The sequence below is a fragment of the Populus nigra genome, chromosome 16 (genome assembly GCF_951802175.1).
Source record: "Populus nigra chromosome 16, ddPopNigr1.1, whole genome shotgun sequence".
NCBI lineage: Eukaryota > Viridiplantae > Streptophyta > Magnoliopsida > Malpighiales > Salicaceae > Populus > Populus nigra.
Window position 1 is genome coordinate 8,730,611 of NC_084867.1, and position 24,663 is coordinate 8,755,273.

Consider the following 24,663-nt stretch of genomic DNA (forward strand, 5'->3'; position numbering starts at 1 on the left):
GTGAAGATGAAATATATATGTAACACATGGACAATGTAGAAATATAAAGTAAGCATATATTCATCCATTACTACTAATATCTTTACTACAACCCTAGAAATAAACACATCATCATTAGTCTTTTTTAACACATTTAAATTTATTAAATCATTTTATAGTACTAAAAAATATAAGAAAACCGATCTGTCTCTAATCAATATGATAATAACTAATAGATTCTAATGAAATATCATTTTATTCTTAATGGCTAGCTCATTATTTTTGTTTTGAAAGGATAAATATCATTACACTGTAACAATCCATAATATTCTAAATATGTGTATATAATAAAATACTAATTTTTTTTTTGTAATAATGTTGCATTAATAAAATAAAAATTGATTTAGAATGGAAATATGCATTTTCCCTATGTATTTGAAATGACTAGGTTTTTAGTGATTGTTAATTGAAAAAACATATTACTAATGAAAAAAAGCATGCCATTGTTTTTTTTTTTAAATTAGAATTAGAATTTTTCTTGATGATTTTTCCATGCATTGGCGGCAAGATTACGGTAATAATCAGCCTTTTCCGCCACGTCCCCGCATAGGGAATTCTTCATTATTTACTAACAAGGGAATTTGGAAATGTGAATGTACAAATCTGGCATTGCACCGCCATGAAAGTAAGGCATACAATCCACGAATGACAAGTTCATTAATTTAGGATTAATTGAGATTCGTGTAAGCTATATTAAATATTCATATTAATAAAAAAAATAACAATCACAAATAAAAAAATAAAAACTGTGAATAAATAAATAACACATTCCATGTTCCGCTAACATTTCTAACGTTAAGAGAACTATGATTTCTATAGAAATGTTTCCTCTGCACAATACAACCCCCACCTTCATCTCCAACCTCATACCTAAATGCCATGTAACGAGGAAAAGAAAAGTATAAAGAACAAAAGGAAAAAACAAAAAGATGAACAAATTTTAAAAGGGCATTTCTATAGCCAATGTACCAGTTGGCCAATCCCCCTCACAGAATATACAATGCTATGACTGCAAAATTTGCCCCCTGTACTCGTCGTATCTTGAATTCTCAGGACTGCCATCCATGTTCCAGTCCTCGTTGTCACCAAATCTACTGACCATCCTCCCCTGTTCCAGCACTTGGAACCTCAACTCACGTCCTGATCATCATCTCATGTTGCAGCACTGAGGCCTTCCCTGCTTTTGTAATTTTTCCCAAAGGCAGATCATTTGCTTGGGGGACTGGTAATGAGCCGTGTAATAACCTTCAATACATCCAAACTGGCAGAACTTCAAGCTGTGCACATACTCCACAGGTCTTGAGCTATTGAACTGCTCTACCCACATTCCCATGCTCACATCTTCCATCTTGAACAACTGCAGAAAGTGGAAGTGCTGGTCAGTTAAAATAGACGGAAGGCTCAGAGAGAGGAGAAAATAGAAGGCAAAATTCAATTACTTACCCTTAATTTGTGACTCTCAAACTCAGAAACAATGAAGCGCCCGATGTCAGAAGACAAAATGTAGCCTGGCCCATTTGCATAGGGTGGATAATCTTCTTCTGGCCATTCCTGAAAGTTGAAACCACCACCAAATGAGAAAAGATGGCAAGACAATCTTAATATTTGAATTCCTTCGCAGATTCCTTGACATTAAATGAGCATGGCCTACGGAAAATATGCATGAGACATATACCAGATAGATAAAAGATACAGATTGAAGAACAACATGCGTGGTATCAATCTCTTAGATTCTTCTCTCACAAAGCAAATTACTTTCTAGATCTAATGTAGACTTCATTTTTTTTTTCTTTTCCCCCCATTTTGGGTAGGTTTTTGGGGTTGGGAGAGCTAGGCAGTAGAAGAACATAAACATCATATCATCTATTTCTAGCAAACAATACACATAGGAATCATTACATTCCACACACAAGACTTCTAGAATGAATGCGATGCTATGCAACCAAGTAACATTTACCAGTGGTCTTTCACATAAAGCTAAATATACTGATCGAAAGCAAACTTAAGGTAAGAAATAGATTGGACGATTAATAAGTTCAGTCCTACCTCATATGTCACTGCCCATTTACCATATCGCAGGGGCTTATGGTAGTAATTTATGTTTCCAATGTACAAGCTCCTACCAGCAGGAATTTCATTTACTTCATCAATAATGGAATCCACTCTCACAAATGTATCATCGTCACCCTTCATGATATATTTTGCACGCACTGTGCGGACCTGTAAACAACCAAAGCCCTTTTTTAAATTACTATACCCAGAAATAACTTATTTTCAAAATCTCGAAATAGCTCATTACTCACCCCATATTCGCAGATGGCAACAGTTTTCAACACCACAAGATCATAGTTATCCATGTAAGGCACTATAACAATATCACCAAAAAATTCAGCCTCTTTCTTTAACTCCAAATTCACTTCTTTTCGAGCATGCTGTCCAAACATCAATTCAGGAAGGTAAGTCACTTCAACTCAAAATCATTTTGTTAAGCAGTAACAATCAAAAAGCAGATTCCACAACAGTCTTCACATACCAGTGCTACAAAGAAACGAGCTACCACATTTGAAGATTTAATAAGCCTATGCTGCATCCAAGACTTCCTCACAGCCATTCGCTCAGAAAAATGATTACCTGCAGAAAGAATACCAATAAAAAGTTCCACTGACCCCACAGAAAGAGGTGGTGCTTTCCACCTGCTAGACATCTCTAGATGCCTTTGAGGAGAAAAGCTAGGGTGATTCGAGGGCAATGAAGCAGCAAATACAGAGTGAACATCTATGTCCCCAGTAACAGCTAGCCCCGTTGCATCCTCAAGAGTATACCCCTGTCAACATTACCATGAAATGTTACAAAAACTCCACCCTCCACGTCCATCACGAGATTAATAAGCTGTAGTATGTTACTCACAGTTCGATAAGGAAAAGAAGTGGCATGCCTCCCATCAACATTAATATGATAACCCTCCAAACCAGCACTTAGAGTTAGGACAAACAGCTTCTCCTCTGCAAAAGGATATGGCCAGTCAAAAGACACCTTTTTTGTTCGACCTATTAACCGGTTCAACCACCAAGTTGCCTTGGACTCCTCTGATTTATCATCATCTTCATCATCACGGACCCACTTCTCGCACTTAACTTGACCATCAACTGCAGTCAAGTAAAAGAATTACTCGATTTGGTGGAAACACAGGAAGAAATGGATGAACTCCCAGAAAAAAATTACTTGAAAGTAGAGCTAAAATTTTACTCTCTTCCATAGCAATTTCAATATGTGACTTGGGAAGAGGAGAGGATGAAATCTTGCATGCACTATTGTCCGTTTTTAACCTAGCAGCTAAATATACACTTAATACCAATATTCTAATTCTTATACGCAAACATAATACTAAGCTGATAGAACTTGAGGATCCTTCAAAAGAACCAAACCTCCCACCTAAAAAGCCTTACAAACAACAACCCAACAACTTACATTTACTAGTCTACCAAACCAGGAAGTAGTATAAATTCCCTAAAAATAGAGCCAAGATAACAGAAGAAATCACCAAAAGAAACACTATTGAATAAAAAAAAACTCACCAGTCTCCTCATCAGCCTTAGAACCCCACCCCTCGCAGCGCAAAGCAGTCCCCCACTGCATTCTGTAACAAGTATTCTGCTCAATTACAGGCTTCAAACTCCAATCACCTTTCAACCTGGGATTAAAATGAAGAATCCTAGGAGGGTCCTCAGCCTCCACAGTCTTCAATCCCAGCAATTCCATCATAAACTGCGAAACCATCACCGTCTCGCCTGCCTCCTTCACCAAGGCAATCTTGGGGTCCTTCTCGGCATGTGCTGCTCTCGGCTTACCCACCACCGTTATATGTGACCCCAAAGTGAGCCCACAGGGCAAATCCACCATCCTCATTCGCTTCAAAAACTCGGACCCAGAGAGCGAAACCGAATTGGGACACGGTTCGGATTTATTCTCAGGCTTTTTAACCTCCAAAACTTGCATTTTTCCGGATTCCATTTCATCCCATATCTTCAACCCGTCTTCCCAAGCAGTCTTCGCAGCTTTATGGAGGCTCACCGAGCCATCTTTCTTAGTGGGGTCAAACGTTTTAGGTTCAAAACCCAAAGTGGACAAGATTTTGTTGGGTTTCGTGGTGGAACGAGCGAGTTGCGAGCGCATAGGCTGGGCGGAATTATGGGAAACCCAGTTCATAGGTCGAGTAGGGGCATCTTTATCATGCAAATCTTGTTCGCTTTGAAGGTGAGAAAAGCGAGTAAGGGTGGTCGAGGTGGCGGTGGTGGTTTCAGAAGTGAAACGAGAGTCGAAAACAAAAGGGATTTCAAGAGTGACAAGAAGCATGTAGAAAACAGCTACAGCAATCACGATTTGAATGGATCTTTGCTTGCTTAATGACACAAACGTGTCCAATTTCGTATCAGATTTGCCCCTCTTCATCTCCTCCAAATTTCAAAAAGAAAAGAAAAATGGGGTTTGATCAACAGGACAAGAGAAGAAAAGAGATGCTAGTTTCTATATAAATATTCAGAGACAGGTGATCGAAATCATCATCATCATCGCACTTAGATGAGAAACGCGGTGAGACATGACAAGGTCTGGCGTTTGGTCGGTTTTTGAAACTTATGCAAAGGAAAGAGTGTCGTGTTGTGGTTCACAAGAGCGAGTGATCCATAGAAGAGAATTGCTATTTATTTACCGAAGAATTCCATAGCCTTTACAATTTCGAAAAAACTATGGTGGTTTTTTCCATCAACAACAACAATTTTACTTTCTGTATTAGTTTCTAATTTATTTTTTTCTGAGTTGGTTTGGAGTATAAATAGAATTGTGAAAAGAGTAATTAATTTATTTTTTTATGAATCGTATTTAAGTTATTGAATTTATTTTTGCTAACGTATGTAATTCGAGTAACTTAGGTTATTAGTTTGTTCATTCAAGAGAAATACTACGGAAACTCTCAAAAACATGTATAATTAATTAATATTCCTGAATTTATTACATCATTAAGCACTGCATATGTTAATTGAGTACCCGATGTCTAGATTTTATTTATAATTATTATGGTAATATAACCTTAGAATTTTGAAACAATTTTACTGATTTTCAACTGCCAGCTTGATAATAATTATCAAATATATTGTTAATAGGAAGTTTTGATACTCTATCATACTCCTGTTAATTTCTTTTGTTGATGAAGTAAAATAATGTGATATGCTCTCTATACATTGGGGAAAAAAATTATAATCTTGGACCATGTTCACTTGCCGGAAAATATTTTTTTAAAAAAATAAATTTCGAGAAAGTGAATTATTTTTTGATATTTGGTAGTATAATGGAAACTAAATTGAAAAATACTTTCCAGTGTTTAGTTATGTTATGGAAAATAAGTTGGAAAATAACTTATTAATGTCTTATTTTTTTCAAGTTTATTAAAATAATGAGGAATAAATCTTACAAATTAAAAGATTGAATGGGAATGAAATTGAAAAAAAAATATAACTTCATAAATTATCTCAAATAAAATAATAATAATAATAATCAAAATAATAGAGATAAAATCTAAAAAGTAAAAAAATTGAAAGATGAAAAAATTAAAATAATAATAATTATCATTTCATAAATTATTTCAAATAAAATAAGTAGCAATCAAAAGAATGAGGACCAAATTTGATAGATAAAAAATTTTAATTAAAAAATGATAAGAGAAAAGCAAATAATAATTATAAAAATGAGGACCAAAGTTAATATAAAAATTAAATTATAAGAGATGAAATTGAAAAAATATATATTCAAAAAAATAAAAATAATATATATATATAGCAATCAAAAGTTTGAGGACCAAATTTGATATAATCAGCAAATAATATAGCATTTCTAAATTTTTCACAACTTCCGTAAAGTGTTTTCCGTAAAAAAAAAAAGAAAACACTTTTCTAGAAAACCAAGCTAAATTTTCTTTTGACTGGAAAGTGTTTTCCGTTGACTAACTTTTCTAATAGCAAACAAACACAGGAAAATTTGAAAAGTAGTTTCTCGGAAATCATTTTCTGGAAAACAAACACACCCTTAAAAGAAAAGAAAAATTCAAAAAAATAATTGAAATATCATAAAATAAAAGGTCTTCTAAAGATTATAATATTATCTTTAATATCAATATATATATATATATATATATATATATATATATATATATATATATAGCTTTCTTCTTCACATCCTTTATTGTGTTATTATTTGTATTTACTTTTCAGGGACTTTTTTATTTACCAAAAGCAAATTTCTTTCTTAAAGTCTCATAACAACTTATATCGGAAACGGCATTAAAAACCAAAGAGTAATTAAAGAGTGATAGCATGCAGAAGAACTAATAATTAGAAACATAAAAAAAAAAAAAAAGAAATATATGTATACGTTTTTAAGAAAAAAAATTAGAAAAAGACAAAACGGCAACGGACCAGGAGGAGTTTTCATTTGGTGAAACCGGCCTCATATAATGGAAGTGCGGGTTGTGTTGTATAGAGAAAGCCACGCGAAAGTGCGGATGGTAGCGGCAGTTTTATTGCATTTTATATATATATATATATATATATATATATATATATATATATATATATATATATATAGAGAGAGAGAGAGAGAGAGAGAGAGAGAGAGAGAGAGAGAGAGGAATCTTTATAGGAAATTCCGCTTGGCTCTTGCCTCTGGTGCAGTGTTAGGTGTCCACGTCAGGTAACACCAAGAATGGACAGGTGGGTCTTTCATGCGACTGCGGATGCTCCACCAGCTGTTGTGTCTTTTAGCGTTGTGGTTGGTAGTTTTTATTATTGCGGTAGAAGTAGTGATTATTTATAAAAATAATTTTTATTTAAAAATATATTAAAATATATTTTTAGTTTTTTTAAAAAAATTTAATATCAACATATCAAAATAATTTAAAAATATTTAAAAAAATTAATTTTAAGTAAATAAAAAAAATTTAAAAATTAATTGTTTTCAAAAACGTTTTTGAAATACAAAAAAAATTGATTCTTTATTAATAAATAAGTTAACAGAATATTTTTAATTGTTGTTTTAGAAAAATAGATTTTAAAAATACTTGTTGGGTTAAAATTACCATGAGAAGAGTTTGAAAATACTTATGAAATAAATGAAAAATTAGTGTTAATAAATAAAAAATACATTTCATTTTAATTTTTATAAAATCAAGGTTTCGTTATTATATAAGAATCTATTGAAAAAATAAAACCTATTTAATTAACAGAACAGTTTTTTTTATATAGTTTGATACAAAAACATAAACTATAATAATATCAAATAGTATCTGAATATATTTTATTTGATAATACATTGAAGATGCTTTTGCAAAACAAATTTAAATAAAAATATTTTAAAAAATATATTTTATTTATTTTTATTTTTAATATTAACACATAAACTTCATATAAAAAAAATATCAAATCACATCAACACAATTTAAAAAACATTGCATATCTAACCGCACTAACAAACTAAGCGTAGAGATTCTTGATTATACGGTGGCTGATATGGTGGACGATAGGGGCAATTGGAAATGGGATGTGTTTGCCCATCTAATTCCTATGCAAATTGTGATGAGCATTGTTGGATACACTCCACCAATGCAAGATGGAATAGACGACACGGTGGGTTGGGATCATTCTTCAAATGGAAAGCTTACAGTCCGAACTGCTTATATGGTTTTAGAGGAAAGGGGGGAGATGGATCAAGACCCTATTTGGAGGTTGATTAGAAAGTGGCAAGGCATGCAGCGTATCGAAGTGTTTCTTTGGACGGTAGCCCATAATTCTATTATGACCAATGACCTGAGATATCGGAGACATTTAACAGCTAATAGATTTTGTGATCATTGTGGTACTGAAGTGGAAACATTAACCCATGCGTTGCGCGATTGCCCTAAAGCTCGCAAAATTTAGGAGGTGTTCGTAAAGGTAGAGAATAGAGAGTTATTCTTCAGTCAAAATTGGTATGCATGGCTGGTATCAAATATGTCCGCCAGAAATAGAAATACGGATCATGGGGCTTGGTCGTTGGAATTTAGAATAGCTCTATGGTATATTTGGAAAGAAAGGTGCAATAGAGTTTTTGGAGTAGATCAGGGTAATTGGTTTAGGGCTATTCTTGCTATAAAAAGAATGGTCCGGGATACTGAGTTTACTCAAAGGCATGGTAATGATGAGGGAAGAAGCAGTAAGGAAGATACTCAGGTTGGGTGGAAATACCCACAAGAAGAGCGGATCAAGCTAAACGTGGATGGATGCAGCAAAGGAAATCCAGGAGTGGCAGGTGCTGGAGGAGTGATTAGAGACCATTTGGGAGCGTGGATAGGGGGATTTGCAAGGAATATTGGTATTTGTTCGTCAGTTAATGCAGAGTTATGGGCGGTCTATGTTGAGCTTCAACTTGCATGGGATAGAGGGTATAAGAGGGTGGATTTGGAATCCGATTCCAAAGTTGTAGTGGGTCTCATTAATGGGGATAGTGTGAGAGTGGACATGAATTATAATATAATTATGCAGATTAAAGGTATGTTAGGGAAGGATTGGGAAGTAACAACTTATCATGTGTATAGGGAGGCCAATTGTGTGGCCGATTGGTTGGCAAATTATAGGCTAACTAGGGATTTATTAGCCAGGGGATCAGATGTGTTAGAAGAACCACCGTCGGGGCTTTATCCCTTATTGTATTATGACCTGATTGGGTCTATTGTTACTCGTTCAATTTAGAAGGGCTTATTAGCCCCGATTATTACCAAAAAAAAAAAACAAACTAAGCGTAATCTTCACGTGTGCTAGCAACTTTGCCTACGCTTCTTGATCCTCCCAGTTTACATCTCTTTGTCCTTATGAAGCCTTATTTTATGATTTTTAAGTAGTTATTAAAGACTTGTTTGTTTTTTTTAAAAAAAAGTATTTTAAAAATATTTTTTATTTGTTTCAAGTTAATTATTTTTTGGTATTTTTATATCATTTTGATGTTAAAAATAATTTTTAAAAAATAAAAATAAATTATTTTAATTTATTTTTAAGCGAAAAGTATTATAAAAAACAACTATTACCACACTTTCAAAAATCCCCTAGCACTTTAAACAAGCTTGAAGAAAGTTCTTTGGAGTTTGGATATAGTAAGGTTTAATTTAAATCATGGTTACTCAGTGCTACGTTACGAGATGAGTCAAAAATCAATTTTAATATTATTTAAAAAACACATAGGCACATTTAACTTTTTTATTTTAGTGTACAAAAAAAAATCTAAAATGCAAATTGAAAGCTTAATCCATTTATTTAATAAAATTAATTTATCATCATATACAATCATAAATACTAAAAAGAGTTATTAACAATAAACAAATGTTGAATCAAGATGTTAAGCAATGGATGCAAATAAAGAAACATGATTTAACGATGCATCATGTTATTTAACATATTTATTTAATTATATGTCAATATTTAAAAAATAAAAATAACAATTTAATTAAAACAAAATAACTTGTTAGCGTAGTTCTTATGCTTTTATTTATTTGGCTTCATCCTATGTCGTGGTCCCTTGCATGACCTAGGTTTCCAATTCATTGTGTTGGGGTTGGCTCGACGTGACCTGTTCAACCAAGCATACCAAAATACGATATGCTCGCCCCCATTCAAACTCAATCTAGCTCCAAAAAATATTTTAAGTTGCCGTCATTTTAACTTCTGTTGAAGCTGATGGAGCTTTAAATGCAAAACAACAAACTGTCCAAGGATAAAATAAAAATATAAAGCTTAGGGAGTGAGATGAAAGACGATGATGTATTGGATTGACCTCAATCAACTTGGGGTAACCTGCTAAATTCACGACTCGAGTCATATATATGACCACAATAAGCTAACTTACTTTGATAATCTACCTCTTTCTTTTTCCTTCTCTTCTTCTCTCTAGTTGGGCCTTTTATTGAGCTACGGTGGGTCAAAATATAGGACTAAATTAAAGAGTTATCAAAGAATTAGATACCAAATCAAAAAAATTAAAGAGTTATCAAAGAATCAGGGATAAAAAAAATGTCTACAAATTGGAACACATGCACTAGGCGCACATAACTTTCTTTGAGCTTTGGTAACAACTTTTCTTGGTGTCGATGAAATCATCTTGGTAGGGACTTCCTTTATGGGCGACGTGTGGCGTCTCCTCTAGTATGGTTTTGGCAACCCATTCCTCTTTCTTTTTTTTTTTATTTCTTTTTCTCCCTCTCTCTCTCCTCCTCTCGATTTTTGCACATAATTTCTTCAATTCTTCCTTTCATGGACGAAAAAAGCCTATATTTTTCTTAACATCAATCTAGGTTCCTTTATCCTTAATTTTCTTTCAAGCAACAAAAAAAAGTATATTCTTTTTTTTTTTACAAGATTGAGCATGAACCAAATGTTGGGGTGTGTTATCGTTACCCAAGCTTCTCACAATAAGTAAATTAAAATATTGCATCATACTCAAATGCATAACATCGAAGTGTTTAAAGATAAAATAAAATAAAACAATTCATGAAGTAAAATGAAAATAATTAAAAAAATGTTGTGATCCAAAATGTTTGTTTAGTTTTTTTCTTAATATTCAAATAAATTAACTCTTCCTAATAGTGGATTAGTAAAATGATAAATAAATTTCTTAAAAAATCAAAATTATGTTACATTACAATTATAATTACAATTACAACATAAATTAAATGAAAATGATATTTTACTGTTTCAATTATTTTAGAGCCATATTTGTGTGTATTGTAGATTTCTACTGTGTATCTACTAAATCATTTTTTTAGTACAAAACAATTTAGTTTCGTACCAAATCCTTTTAGTATTTTTAATTGTGGTCCCTATAGTAATCCAAACTTGCATTTTAGTCTTCAAATTTCATTTTCTAAAGTTTCAATCTTTGAGTTTCGAGAAAGAAGAGAAAAAGTAGTTGAAAATAGAGAGGAATAACAAATAATTTGATATACAATATTTTAGCCATACAAGGACAATTGTCGTGCTAATAAGTTTATCTTAAAAAAGGAAGTTCGGTAAAGGTGGTTTGGTCCTTAACGGTGGTAAAAAAATAAAATTGAAGCTTGCAACGTTTGTTTACATTTGATCTTATTTTGAGTTTTTAGATTAATTAGAAAGTGTTTTTAGGTTGAGAATGAAGTAATTGAAGTTTTAGGATGTGATTTAGATTTTTTAAGAGAAATTTAGCATCTAGGGTTTGAATTCATTGGACCGTAATTAATATTTCAAGCACTAAAAAAATAGTCGGAATTTATTACAGTTTATGACACGTCATTTACCTAGACGGATTATATATTGTCTATTCTTTTTTGAAATAACAAAAGATCAAGCAAAAAAAAACAAGCGCGTGGGCATGGCTTTCCAAGCTGGGGCGTACTTGGACATTCTTAAATTGGTAAGGTGCACGAGCTTGTCTTTTTGTAGGCCTAGACTTACTCGGCCTTCATATTCTTAAATGAAACTGTAAAAATGATGTTAAAAATAATCGAGTTATGTAATAAAAATTTACATAAAATTAGATTCTTTTCTATAATAGTAATAATTACTTTATGAATAATTATATATGAATTAATAGAATTATTTTAAAAACATTTCCTCATGAATATTAAATGACAATAAAATATTTATTTTATTATTTTTTATTAACAATTTTTAATTAGTTTTTTCAAATTAATTTTTATTTTATTTTTATTTTTTTTCATATAATTGTGTTGAAATCTTAAATAATGTATGTTTATATTTTTTTTTAAAATTAAAACTTGCTTTACAGGTTACATTTGAATCAAGTTTAATAATATTTATATCTTATTTATTGGCCATGAAGTGATGTAACCATTTAAAAAATTCATTTACTCATGTCATTTTAGGGGTTGTTATACATCATGTTAGAATAAACTGTGATTCTAATAGCCTATATTTAGAGTTTTATTTATTTAAATGTATGGTAGAGATTGTTTTTTATATAAAAATACATTAAATTAATATTTTATTGTTATTTTTGAATTTAAAGTTATTTTTTAAAAAAAATATACGATTGGGCCGTCCGAATCAGTACTTAATGACAGACCTATATATCTCCACGCGTGAAGATAAAAGATTTGAAGTTTCGATCTTGACATAATAGGGGTAGTGGGGATACTTCCAAATAAAAGAGTGGTTCCTTCCCTACTACAGAGTGTGGAATGCCTATCTATAATATTCTCCCATCTTCGTAACCAAAACCACAAAAAAAAAAAAAAAAAAAAATTAAATTGCCATGATAGTTAAGAAAGTTTGTTTTTGTTCTCTCCTTTTTTTTTTTTTAACTTTTTAGATTGAAATCTCATAGCCAGTAATCAAAGAGATTTATAGCTACATCTTTAAAATTGTTTATAAATAAATTTAGTCATAGTTAATATAAAAGCTGGCGAAGGAATAAAAGCTGGCTAAGGAATATTATTTCCCTTAAATGGGAAAAAAACATTCAAAGAAATCAAGAATCCACGATAAAAGCAACGATCGAGATTCCATTTAGGCCATGTTTGTTTCCTGGAATTCATTTTTCGGGAAACCACTTTCCAAACTTTTCTATGTTTGTTTGCCATTAGGAAAGTTGGTCAACGGAAAACACTTTCCGGTCAACGGAAAACACTTTCTGGTCAACGGAAACACTTTTCGGTCAACGGAAAACACTTTCCAGTCAAAGAAAAATTTGGTTTGATTTCTAGGAAAGTGTTTTCCCTTTTGGCTGTGTTTGTTTTCCGGAAAGTGGTTTCCGGGAAACCACTTTCCAAACTTTCTTGTGTTTGTTTGCTATTGGAAAAGTTGGTCAACGGAAAACACTTTCCAGTCAAAGGAAAATTTGGCTTGGTTTTCAGGAAAGTGTTTTCCTGAAAAATTTGGGCGGAAAACACTTTCCGGAAGTTGTGAAAAATTTAGAAATGTTATTATTTGCTAATTATATCAAATTTGATCCTCAAACTTTTGATTGTTATATATAATTTGTTTTGAATATTTATTTTTTAATTTCATCTCTTAAAATTGAATTTTTATATTAATTTTGGTCCTTATTTTTATAATTGCTATTTGCTTTTTTCTTATCATTTTTTTATTGAAATTTTTTATCTATCAAATTTGGTCCTCATTCTTTTGATTTTTACTTATTTTATTTGAAATAATTTATAAAATGTTAATTATTATTATTTTAATTTCTTCACCTTTCATTTTTTTTAATTTTTTAGATTTGATCTCTATTATTTTGATTATTATTTATTTTATTTGAGATAATTTATGAAATTATATTTTTTTCAATTTCATTCTCATTCAACTTTTTAATTTGTAAGATTTGTTTCTCATTATTTTAATAAACTTGAAAAAATAAAACATTAATAAGTTATTTTCCAGCTCATTTTCCATAACATAACCAAACACTGGAAAGTGTTTTCCAACTTATTTTCCATTACACTACCAAACATCGGAAAATACTTTCCCGGAATTCACTTTCCAAAAAGAAACTACTTTCCTGCAAACAAACGGGGCCTTAGAATAACTAAATGGGACAATGAGAAAAAGGAATAATTGAAGAGTTATTTTATATACATAACGTGTACCCAGACTAGTTTATGCAGACCTTGATCATGTGAGCTTCCAATAATCTTAAGGTTTGTGGGACTCGAATTAGTAATTTTTAAAAAACAAATTTAGAATCTGATCAGTTAAGGTATATCTCTCAGGATTAATTGGAGAATTAAATTAAATTACTAGGTGATTGCTTATTAATTTTATTTTTAAGAGTCTAGGAAAGCTAGCGTCGTTGGTTAAGAAAGAACCCATTTCCCATTAGTTGAAAAGCTACTAAATTCAACATTTAAGAATTATAGGCCATGCCATGCATTAGTTTATTTGGTCCACCACTAAAATGGTGCAGCCTCTCCGCCTACACAAGATGCACATTAATTTCTTTGAATGAACAAATGGAGCCATTGAAATGTGTTTGGTAAAAAAGCAGGCCCCCACCCCATCCTTCTCTCTATTCTTTCTTTACAAACACATCGTGGAAGATTTGTTGGATTGTTTAAGCTATTTGAATGAAGAGTACACGGATTTTTTCAACTCTTTCTTCTAAAAATAGCACGTGACAAGGGATGATAAAATAATTTGGGTTTTTTTTTTATTATTATTAATACGGGTATTCGAGTTAGCTTGCGCACACCTTGACTAATCCCACGAGTTTTGAAATTAATGACCATGTAAGTCTCCAATAGCTCTGAGGAGATTCAAACTCGTAACCATTGAAAAATAAACCCAAAACTTAACCAGTTAAGTTATCCCTCAGGATTTTAAGATTAAATTGTTAACAACACATGAACTAGTGTAACAAAGATAATAAAATAACCAGTTGAATTAAAACATTTTGAATTAAAACACATGAACTAGTTGAATTAGTCCATTAGCTAGTTAAGAACACATGAATTAGTTGAATTAAAACTTTTATCTAATTTTATATTAATGTGAATTTAATTTTTTTTAATTAGGATTTAACACAAACACAACGTAGTTGATGAGTTCATCTGATTTATTAAATTATTAATAACCTTATAAAAAACAACTTCAAATATCACTTTTTTTGCTTTATAACAAAATCCTAATATATGAATTAATAATTTAATCTTTATATATATATATATATAATTATTATTATTACAGAACGCATAAAAAATGTTTACTTGACAATTATGAATATGATGAGAGAAATGATGATTATTTAAAAACCATTGAACATGATGTTTTTTTATTGGATGATGAGGGTATTTGGGAATGTGGTTGCTGTTGTTTTTTAAATAATTTTTCATGCTAAAATGTATTAAAATAATTTTTTTTATTTTTTAAAAATTATTTTTGAAATGAGTACGTCAAAATGATTCAAAATATACAAAAAATATTAATATTAAAATTTTGTTTTTTGAAAATACAGTTTGCAACGCGTTTGCAAACCATCACAATACGACACTTATCATGCAAGTGATCCGATGTGAATATAGTTATTTGTGTCTTGTAATATTGTCATGACATTTGCACGGCTGTTCTCGTGGAGAGGACTTTCGCATGCGAACATGTCAAGAATCATTCCAATATTCTTTATTATCTCCTTCTCCTCCTGTATTGTTTACTTGCATTCACTGGAAAAGCAAAAACTGATCAAGTAAGATAGTCCATTAATTGTCCATGGTGGGTTCATTCCAAATACGTGGATAATTACAAAGCAAATTAAAATGATAGAGGCAAATTTGAATTTATATGTGTAGCCTCTACTCTCATCGCAGTACATGAATGCCAACTTGGATTGGCCTTAATTAAGGTCAAAATCAAGCATTGACTAAGAGCCTGTTTGGCAGTGTGATTGCGGGTGATTTTCAAATAACTTTTCGTGTTAAAATATATGCCAGTGATGTTTTTTTATTTTTTAAAAATCATTTTTGACATCAGTACATCAAAACGATCCAAAACGTACAAACTATATTATATTTTAGCAAAAAAAAATCAAATTTTTTTAGAAAGCAGGTTGAACCGCTTTTCCAAACGTTACCTAAGAAGATGCCAATGGTCAATTCCTTTCTCTAGGCCGATAATGCTATAAGAATATTATTTTAATATATTTTTAAATAAAAAATATTTTAAAAAACAATCACAACCACACTTTAAAACACCCTCAATCCCACCAATACATTGTCTCATTGTACAAATTATTCTCTAACTAGTTTTTCCCTTCATCATGAACAATTGACCAAAAAAAAAAAAAGCAAAAAGAATTTGAGTTAATTAACAACAAACAGGGTAAACTTATCTAGTAATGACTCATCAAACACACCCTTTAAGACTATAATAATTTATACACAGAAAGAAGTATCCGTTGGGAGTATCATTAGATGGACCAAGGAAAAGGGACCGTCGTTGGCCTCACATACCTGTCTCTTGCCCTGGAAACTGGAAAGTGAAATTTAAAATCTGAAGAAGGAAAGTTGGATGAGCTGTGTGACACATGTTCTACGCTGTCTTCCTAAAGAACAAGAGCAAAATCTTATTATTGGAACAATGATTCTTGTTCCTGCTGTGCTATCATGGTGTCCAATTTCTCTATAATTTAGTAGTGCAATTGTGCTCCCTCTAGAGAGAGAAGAGCAATGATTCTTGTTCTAATATTATATTGGAGTCCTCATTGAACTTTACAATTCATGTACAACAAGTTCATAATTATGTTTGCACTGTATTAAATAGTTGGCATTTGGCCACAAAAACCATACACTCTGTGTGCCGGTTCAACGATCGTTCGAGCATGTGTTGGAGACCGGAAGATCACTACCCGAGCTTTGCAATACTGACTATGTTGGTATTTAAATACTGATTTTATCGGAAAAATATTTACGGACATAATCATGGAAGGTAATTGGTCGTTAAAAAATTTATCGTCGGTGATTTCTATTATTATGTTATTTATTTTATCAGTAATATAATTACCGATAAATTTACATATGCAAAAAGCACGTCATACAAAAAACTTAACCCGGCATCATTTCGTCGATAATTTCATTGATTAGTATGGTTATACCACCGATAGAAAAGACTGTTTATAATTCTATTGGTGATTGAATTTATATTATTGACAGAATTAACCTGTCAGTGATTTAAATATCATCAGTGGTAATTCCTGTAATTTTTTTCGAATTCTCTAGAACTTTTTGAGGGACTTGTTCGTTGGCGATTCTGTATGTGATTTAAATTTTATCGATAATTCCTTCAGTATTGTATTTAATATTTTAAAAAAATTAAAATAAACAAAAAATGAAAAAACTAAAATAAAAACTAAATATTTATTATTAATTTAAAAAATATCATTTTGAATACAATTATCTAGAGGACAAAAGTCGGAGGAGGAGACAGATCCCTTTTGACAATAAATCTCAATAAGCAAGCGGAATGAGTGTTTTCATAAACATGTAACAGTCATGACTCTCCATTTCATACAATCTGTCATCCTTCTAATTCACCAATCTAGATATGCTCGAAACATATCCATAAGGAAAATACAAACTCTTAAGTCATTAGTAGACAAGTAACTGTGTATTCTTGTTTAAGGCGAAGCTAGCTTTGGGTTTTGCAACTCGTGACCCATTATAAACCAACTTCATATTTTTATGGTGAAAAAACAAAGATATATTCATTCTAACCTTCATGTTGTCCTTTGTCTTCCCTTTCACATTCATCACCGTGTTGAAATTTTTTTCAAACTCGTTGTTTTCAATATGCATGACATCTAGATTATGAGGATGAGATTAGTCTTTCAATAAGGAAGCTTCTAAAAAATACTTTATTTAACCCAATTGTGGGTTACATCAAAACTAGAAAACTTCTGCTTACCGGATTGAAAATCAAACACAATGCCCTCGTATTACGAGATCACATCATACATTTCTTCTCTTGACGGTACTGGCAGTGCAACATAACTTTCAACTTTACCTATAAAGAAGTCATTTTTGTTCTTTTTATACTTGTGATCGATTGACAAGAACCTCCAGTGACAATACAAAAAAAATAATTTCACCTTAATTTATTAAGGTGAAGACATTGTTAATTTCCATACAGTATGACATGCTAATTTTTCATGCATGCTCCAACTAAAAACTATCTTATATATAAGAAAATCATTAATAGTCCACATCAAAACTGCCCTCATCTAAGAATTTTGTTTTCTCAAGACATCATATGTGAAAGTCTCGAATGACCACAATTACTACAACTCATCAATCAACGGTCGAAAATAAACATCTATATTCCTACTTGAATTATTAGGATAAGATATGACTATAGATAAGAACGTGAACTTCGACCTCATACGCATCCCTCATGGCAAGTTGTAAATTGTGAGTATCACCGGCCAATAAGAATATGGTACAATAAATGATTCGAATGGATTGAATTCGTCTGTATATAACCCAACATGTATGTTCCATGCTTTCATTGAAAACTGAGGATGCACTCTATTAAGACTTTTCTAGACTTCACCATAAAAAAGGTGCATCATGACTTTATTACCGCATCATGTGAATGATATTATGTCATTTGCTCAGAAATCTTTAGAAACATGAATACCTTTTGCAATCTAGGAGTGATTGGTAAGCATCTCAGTTTTTTATATGTGATAAAAGTCCTTTCCTTTTTAGTTTTTGATTTATATCGAGTATGCCCATAGGTTCTATACTCTATTAAATCTGTATTTTCTAGGTAGTACAATATATAGAAGTTTGGATATATGTTAATTTTCTGGTGTCCTAAGAGAAGAGGTTTCATCATGGATTTAACAACATAAAAGTTCTATTTCAGCCTATTCCTTTTAGGTAAAATGATGTTCACCCATTCGATGACTCTATTTGTAACCAACCTCACTTAATGATTTGATTTGATGGTGAACACTTGTGTAATGACCAATAATTTACTGTGACTTATGCACCAATCTCATAATAGTTCTTCAAATTTTTTCAAAAGTTTAAAAACCTAGTTGCGTTTACATTTGATTCTTCATCTGCGATTGAACACTCACCTACATTATCCTAATTCATTCTCATTGCATTCATAACCATACTCCTATAACGATTACCATTATCATCTACAACTCCATGAACATTACTAAAACTAGAAGGTAACCCAACCATTCTTTCTACCATGGTCTTGTAAGGAACATATGGTTCTCTATGTACAAACCAACATAAGTGTTTTTCCATAAACCTTTTTTTGTAGATGTATCATAACATCTACATCGAGAAACTTTTTATTTATACACCTCTTACATGGACATCTAATACCGTCCCCACTAATATTTTTTGGATTAAATAGTGCATAATTAATAAAACCCTCAACCCTATTATAATGATTCATCATGCGTAACCCTTCGGGTAAAACTCGATAAATTCAAGAACAACCATCCATTACTTATATGAAACTTATATAGAATATTGATGACAATATGTATTAATTAATAACGTGAACTAAACAAATTATCGGTACCCAACTAATTAGCTATCATTGGTTTAACTCAAATTTATTTAATTTATTTTAATATTACATTTAAATCATTATCAAATTCCTCCAAAAATTCAAATTTCTAAATTCACCGAAATTTTCAACTTAACAATAAAATTGATAAAATATAAAACGTACCCATTACACAAGTCACTATTTATTTTATTATAAAACACCTAAGTAATAAAATCAAATTCAATTTCACAAAATGGCAAACAAATACAATTTCTTAAAATCTCAAACAAACCCTAACATGTACAAATCATATATTCATACAACAAATTTATATAAGAAAAAGCTATAAAACAAGTAAACACACAAACAAACTATATATATACTATATTAAAATTCCATTAGTATTTCTGTTTGTATTCAGCAATTTTAAGGTAGTGTATTTTTTTATTGAATCTTAAATAATTTGGAAGGACAATTTTTTTCATTTTTTTAAGAGAGTATATTATATATCCAAACTAAATGAAAATAGGCTATGACTGTAACTGTTGCTCTAACTTGTACTTGCAGATTTATCTCAACGTTTGTATTCACATGGATTACCTTTCTGAGTACTTCAAAAAATCTATCTAGTTAGCTCTGTGTTCTTGAAGTATCATAGAGTACAGGAAGCATGGACATGGATGCAGCGTGATGCAGCTACCACGATATAAAATTTTCTAGAAATTAAGGATATGGTAGTTAATTAGTGACATGTTATTTTTTAAATTATTTTTTTTATAAAAATAAGTAAATAAAAAAAACTAGTAACTAAAATAGATTAGTATAAAAAAAAAAATAATAGCCCAAACTATATCCGAATTCTCAATGGAATCTTCAAAAATGTTTTATATTAATGAGTTTACAAAACAAACAAGTATTTTTTTTTTGTCTAAAATTTTCACAATATTTTAATGTAAAATATCAATTTTCCTACAAATGGTGTCATGATATTTGGTGAAAATACACATTTTTTTAAAAAATAAAATGAAGAGTTTGAAAACTTAAAAATGAATAAAAGGCTTTAATAGAAAAAATAAATTCTAAGGCTATAGAGATTATAAATGAGCAAAACCCAAAAGTAAAAAAAATTCATTTTTTTTGTGTGTTTTCGATCGTTTTGATGCGCTAATCTCAAAAATAATTTTTAAAAAATAAAAAAATATATTATTTTTATACATTTCGGCATGAAAAACACTTTGAAAAACAACAGCAACCATACTCCCAAACAGGTTCTATTATGATAGTTAGAAAAGACCACCAATACTATTCATTTAATTAAATATATAATTGTGACATAAAATATGGTACTCGAAAATCATATAAAAAAATTAAAAATGTTGAGTTGAAGTATATGAGTTTTAACTCATCAATTTTAAATTTCTTTCAAATCATTACAAATTAAACCTCAAATCATACATTAACTAGTCCAAAATATACGTGAAATTATCAAATTCAAAAGACCCACGATTCTTTTATTGAATTTTCTAGATGATGCATCGTGCGTTTTAAATAAATAAAATAAATAAATAAACGACTATATTTTCTTAAAGTCTTATTTTAGGCTACTGCCACCAAAATAAGTAGGCGGCAACCCCTTTTATTGAATCTTCTTTTTCTTATTTTCTTTTATATAGATGACATCTTTATTATCCTTTTATTTATTCCATACCCTATATATCATTGTCTGATGTGTTTAGAATTGAATGCGGTTTTTTTTTTTGTTAAAAATTATTTTTTTTATGTATTTTAAATCATTTTGATGCGCTAATCTTAAAAATAATTTTTTTTAAATGAAAAGAAATATCATTTTGATGCATTTCAGCACGGAAAACACTTTAAAAAATAATCGCTACCACACTCACAAACATGATTAAAAAAGCATATAAAATTAAGTTTTTCATTAATCTTTCCACGCATATTGGATCATATAATAAGGTACATTAGAAAAGTTATAAAGATGGAAAACATCATACTAACAAATCTTAATAGCATAAATAACATTCTATGTAATGATTTTATAAATCATTTGTCTGTCAAGTAAATAACTTATATACAGCTCAATTTATTTCCGCATTAATATCATATACGTAATAATTTTATAAGTCACATATATGTCAAATAAATCACTTATATATTACTTGCTGCATAATATATTATATAGTTTTTTTAGACTATCTTTTGTATATATATACCCAATCCTTAAGAAAGAGAGTTTATAAATCGTGCTATATATAAGTTAGGAGGAAACTGACCTTTCTTTTACCAGAAGCAAGCATGGGACTCTTCAAATCTAGAATTCTAAAGCAGAACAATATGGACTCTTCATTTATTTCTGCTTTGATTTCTGCCATCTTTTTATGTTTTGAGTGAGACATTTTGCTACGTTTTAGTATAAAATAACCACGTGCATCTCTTTTAATTATGATTAAATATAGGGTTGAATTTATATATTAGCAACGACAAATATTTTGTATTTTCATGTATGAAAATTAATACAATATAAAATAAATGCTTTCTTTATATAGTGTAGAAGTCCCTTAAAATTTCAACATGTAGATTTTTTCTCAAGTTAAATGATATATTTACTATTTAATAATAAAGTTCTCAACATATAATTTAAGTGTAGTAAGAATAAGATTGATTACTTTTGTGCTAAAATATAAAGGTTTAATAGCACATATTAGATTATAATTATGGATTAATGATTTTGTAGTTGATTTGTTATTACAATAGCTCGTATATGATATATATTTAAGTTCTCTTATTAATTTTACAATTAGACAAGAAAAACTAGTTATTTATAACTGTTATAATAATTTCATTGACAGTTAGAACAGTCAACCAATTCAGATTTTTAACGCCCTATATGTTTGATTGCATTTCTTCTTATTTCAATAATCGCATACGTAACAAGTTGGGTAATTTTTTTTATAAGAACAAAATTCATTGTTGTACAATTTCATTAATGAATACAATAATACACAATTTATTCTTACACATTTATACGTATTCATTACTCTTTAAATGATATACATATAAATTGTTCTTAACATATTTATTCAAAAATACATGAATCCCTTCAACATGGAAGGTTAGTTAGTTTGGAAACATTTTATAAGGAGCCGAGGTCTTCTAGGGAGAAATACTTGTAACATATAATTAATATAGATCATAAATCTTTTATATCTATAAATGTCATCTCAAGAACCTCTACTAACTTAAGTAAAGATAATCACAATATAACCCTGAGATGTGTAGCTCAACTGATCAAGTTATGAGTTTGCTTTCTAGATGTCACCATTTCGAGTACTACAAACCTCAGGGCCACTGGAGACTTACATGATTAGATCCTGAGTTTGTTTCCTAAAGATCACTAGTTTGAACTTTCCTGATTATTAATATTTAATACCTATACAACAATATTCATTTTTGTTAATCTTTTGTAATTACTTCCACCTTATACATTTTACAGCTTAAGATATTTTCATCAACCTTTGATGAATTCTCATTTTAATTTCATTATATTATTTCCATACCATGTCCTTACAAATCATATCCTTTAGGCCTATTTGGAAGTGTGATTGTGGTTATTTTTTAAAGTGTTTTTCATGCTGAAATGTATTAAAATGATGTTTTTTTAAAAAAAAATTATTTTTGAGATCAGCACATCAAAACGATCCAAAACATATAAAAAAATTAATTTTTAACAAAAAAAATATAACTTTTAAAAACACTGGTACAATCATGTTTTCAAACGCTCACTATACCTCACATCACCTTGAGAACATATTTAACTCATCTAACATTTCATTCTACATTCACACTTAACTTACACAATTATTTTGTTCCATAACGTATGTAATTCATTTCACTTTCCATCCTATAACTATGATTAAATTTCTCAAATATCACATTTTACAACTTGTTTAATTGACTTCCAACAATTCCTCACAATTATCTTCATCATTCATGATCATTACTTCAATCTTTTTTTTAATAGCAATGTTTTTTTTCTTAAAAAAAGCATAATAATAAAAAATAACATGCTCTTATACTTATTAATATAGATTGGTAGGAGATACAATTTGTTGTACATTTTATAATATGTATAAAATCAAGAGATTCAATAAAAAAAAATACACATTTTACTAATATTTATAAAATGATCTCTTTACCCATTTTATCGTTTCTAACCAATTAATCTTTCTTGACTAATTTTAATATGCATAATATAACATATGACTTATCCATATCATTTACATTCTTATCAATTCCATATTAATATCAAATCTAATGAACATAACAAACATAATGAACAATTAGATACTTAAATCACATTTCGTATACATATCAAAATAAAATTATTTAATATACATGCCATAAAATTAAAATTCAGTGATATATCCCCTAAAAAATTCAAATAAGTGATACTCTACAACTGATTTACTGATTATATCTAGACTTAAACTTAAAACCAAGTAATCAGCATCATAAATGTTTGAATACCTTTACAAGCATACAAGTAACATATCAACAAATGTCTTTATTCTCATTCTTAAAAGGCATTCAACCTATTTCTTTGATTCAATAATTTAATCATTTCAACTATCATCAACAAGACCAACTTAATCTCATCCATCCCATACAGATGTCTATAATCCTGGCTATACCTCATGAATGCCAATAAATCCAGTTAACTTATTTGGTTACAAACAATACAATTATTCCTCACGGATGCCAATAACTCCGACAAACTCATTTTGTTGTCAATAAATCTAGCTAATCCATTTGATTACCAACAATCCAGTTATCCCTCATAGATGCCAATATAATCGTTAGATGTTCAACTTTGTTCATTTCTTTGTTTTAAAACTACAAATAATCAATACACATAAAAAGAAAACAAGGTACTTACAATAATAAAACTTATTATCTTTTAACTTTAACCAAAGTGTTGAACACCTACATGCAGTATGTATATATTCTACTCCATTAGCATGCTCTCCAGCTCTAGAAATCTCTCTTATACCAACATGATTTTTAAATCATTATCAAAATAAAAAATCAACCTAGAAACCATATCCTGAATCATATTTAACCCATGTTTACAAATAAACAACAAGGTAAATTTATAGGATTCAATACATATCCATACTTTCCAATTTCCAATGTTCTTATCATTTATAAAAAAAATCTCAATCTATCATTTTCTCAAGATATGTCCATTTATTCATACAACAACACATAATCATGTATTTAAATACATTAATTAGCATCCATATACCTAATTTTACTCAATTTCCTCATCTTAATATACCTTTTTCATATAATACTTTAATCTATAAGACTCAATCCTTTTTACACGTGTTAAATCACTATATAATATTGATCGTCAACATAAACTTACTTAATACAATGAATCCTATCCTTTTTTTTAATCTTGTATTTTTTACTGAAAATTAACACATAGGTTCCAAGATATGTATTTCCTCTTTCTTCATTATAAAATTGT

At 29.9% G+C, this 24,663-nt stretch overlaps 1 protein-coding gene across 1 annotated transcript; it reads right to left on the bottom strand.

Annotated features, from left to right (window-relative positions):
• Positions 1–771: 771 nt before the first annotated feature.
• LOC133675862 (hydroxyproline O-galactosyltransferase GALT6) lies at positions 772–4,727 on the bottom strand. Its single transcript, XM_062097384.1, has 7 exons — positions 3,615–4,727; positions 2,947–3,185; positions 2,573–2,863; positions 2,343–2,471; positions 2,086–2,259; positions 1,483–1,590; positions 772–1,396 (listed from the first exon to the last, which is right to left on the bottom strand). Exons 1-7 carry the CDS (start codon positions 4,486–4,488, stop codon positions 1,187–1,189), a joined length of 2,025 nt encoding a protein of 674 aa, XP_061953368.1. The 5' UTR covers positions 4,489–4,727; the 3' UTR covers positions 772–1,186.
• Between the last annotated feature and the right edge of the window lie 19,936 nt (positions 4,728–24,663).